This window comes from Sinocyclocheilus anshuiensis, unplaced genomic scaffold, assembly GCF_001515605.1.
Source record: "Sinocyclocheilus anshuiensis isolate Anshui unplaced genomic scaffold, SAMN03320099.WGS_v1.1 scaffold1647, whole genome shotgun sequence".
Classification (NCBI taxonomy): domain Eukaryota; kingdom Metazoa; phylum Chordata; class Actinopteri; order Cypriniformes; family Cyprinidae; genus Sinocyclocheilus; species Sinocyclocheilus anshuiensis.
The window spans coordinates 719,317-721,607 of record NW_015549848.1 but is presented as its reverse complement, the minus strand read 5'-3'; the positions used below and the strand labels follow the sequence as shown (position 1 = coordinate 721,607).

At 39.9% G+C, this 2,291-nt stretch overlaps 1 protein-coding gene across 1 annotated transcript in view; it reads left to right on the top strand.

Annotated features, from left to right (window-relative positions):
• Positions 1-779: 779 nt before the first annotated feature.
• Positions 780-2,291, top strand: part of LOC107660937 (testican-1-like) — a gene marked incomplete at its 5' end in the record, with an annotated part of 108,087 nt that continues 106,575 nt past the window's right edge. The window contains one exon of the mRNA XM_016450377.1: positions 780-788. Within this exon, the coding sequence (XP_016305863.1) occupies positions 780-788 (9 nt within the window). The remainder of the gene's footprint in view (positions 789-2,291) is intronic.

The following is a 2,291-nucleotide window of genomic DNA, read 5'->3' as shown; positions in this document are numbered from 1 at the left end:
AGCTGATGAATTATGTATGTGTGTTCAGTTCATGCTTTATATTTTTTTGTGTTTGCCAGAATTTTACAATATTTTTTTTTATGTATTATAAGACACATTTCAGCAATATCACACTCATGCTTATGTTGTTATATCTGTGATTCGGCTTTAATCAGCATGAATTGTGATGATAATTTAGCCTTAAAGAGATAGTTCACCCAAAAATGAAGATTCTGTCATCATTTACTCAGCCTCAGGTTGTTCCAAACCTGTATGAATTTCTTTCTTCTGTTGAACACAAAAGAAGATATTTTGAAGAATGTTGGTAACCAAACAGTTGACGGTAGCCATTGACTTCCATGGTATGAAAAAATACTATGTAATACAATGGCTACCATTAAGTGTTTGGTTACCCAGATTCTTCTAAATATCTTCTTTTGTGTTCAATAGAGGAAAGAAGAAATTCGCTTTTCAGGTTACAATAAAAAAAACAAGATGTTAACAATGAGTAACTCACATTTTGCGTTCAATTTATCTGCTTTAGCTCCTGATCGGTTTATTTCAAATCTGTTCCAGCGATGTGTATTACTGATTTTATGCTAATGATGCTCTCCTTAGTGAAATATGATATGCAATCTGTTTAAGTAAATGATATTTCCTCATTAAATCTCCAAACATTTTACATGGAAACTCATGGAAAGTTTGTTTTCCAGCCAATCTATCATTTCAGTTTTCATTGATCATTTGATGACTGATAACCTTATTTTAATCTCTTTCTCTTTTTCTGCTTTCTTGATAAGGAGGTTGAGGTAAGTTAAACAGTTTAACATTTTTGTATAAAAAGATTTTTCACTTGTTTAGTAACATTCACAATCCTCTCTTCTTTCTCTTGTGTGTATGTGTACACCGCTCAAAAGTTTGGGGTTAGTAAGATTCAACAAGATTGCGTTCAACTGTAGTCATTCAACTTTAATGTTACAAAAGATTTCTATTACAAATAAATGTTGTTCTTTTGAACATTCTATTCATCAAAGAATCCTAAAAAATAAAATATATCTCAGTTTCTACAAAATTATGAAGCAACATAACTTTTTTAATGTTGATAATAATCAGAAATGTTTCTTGAGCAGCAAATCAGCGTATTAGAATGATTTCTGAAGAATCATGTGACACTGAAGACTGGAGTGATGATGCTGAAAATTCAGCTTTGATCACAGGAATAAAATACATTTTAAAACATATTCAAATAGAAAACAGTTATTTAAAATTGTAATAATATTTCAAAATTTTTACAGTATTTTTAATCAAATAAATGCAGCCTTGGTGGGCAGAAGAAACTTCTTTCAAAAACATAAAAAACTACTTACCCCAACATTTTAAATGGCATTATATACTGTATATATATATATATATATATATATTTTTGAGGAATATCATGCATTAAGGGTTGTATGCATGTTAATGGAAATGTGTATGTGAGCAAAGATCACCTTGTTAAATCATTAACCTAGAATTGTATGAACTATGAAAATAATTACACACACGCACACTCTCTCACACGCACACGGAAGGGTCCGGTACTGCCAGTGGCCACTGGGGGTAGAAAAGGCAGTCTTAGGTTTAGCGTTCTCAGAGAGGGGTACCTGCCAGTAGCCTTTGGTGAGGTCCAACATTGAGATATACCGGGCCCTTCCCAGCCGGTCCAACAGCTCATTCACCCGAGGCATGGGGTATCCGTCGAACTCGGAGAGCCGGGAAGAGAACACATCCGAGAACTGACCGACCAGGTGCTGCAGCTCCTCCTTCTGGGCAGCCGAGAGGTGGGGGTTGACGTCAACAACCACGGGATCAGAGATGGCGAGGGCCGCGAGCTGGTCTCTAGTCCCAACCCACTTCTTCAGAAGGTTGATGTGGTAGAGCTGCTCGGCTCTCCTCCTTCCTGGCTGACGCACACGGTACGTCACCGGCCCAATCTTCTCCAGCACCATATAGGGACCCTGCCAGGTGGCCAGGAATTTGCACGCCGCGTTGGGGACTAGGACCATGACTCGGTCTCCGGGCTGGAACTCCCGTGGTTGGGCTGCCCGGTTATAGTGGCGCTGTTGGGCCTGCTGCGCCTTCGTCAGGTGCTCCCGGACTAATGGCATGACCCGGTCGATCCTTTCCTTCATCTGTTTTACGTGATCGATTACAGAGCGATGGGCTGCCGGCTGTTGCTCCCAGGCTTCCTTCGCCACATCCAGGAGGCCGCGGGGTTGCCGGCCAAAGAGGAGCTCGAAGGGGGTGAAGCCAGTTGAGGCCTGCGGAACTTC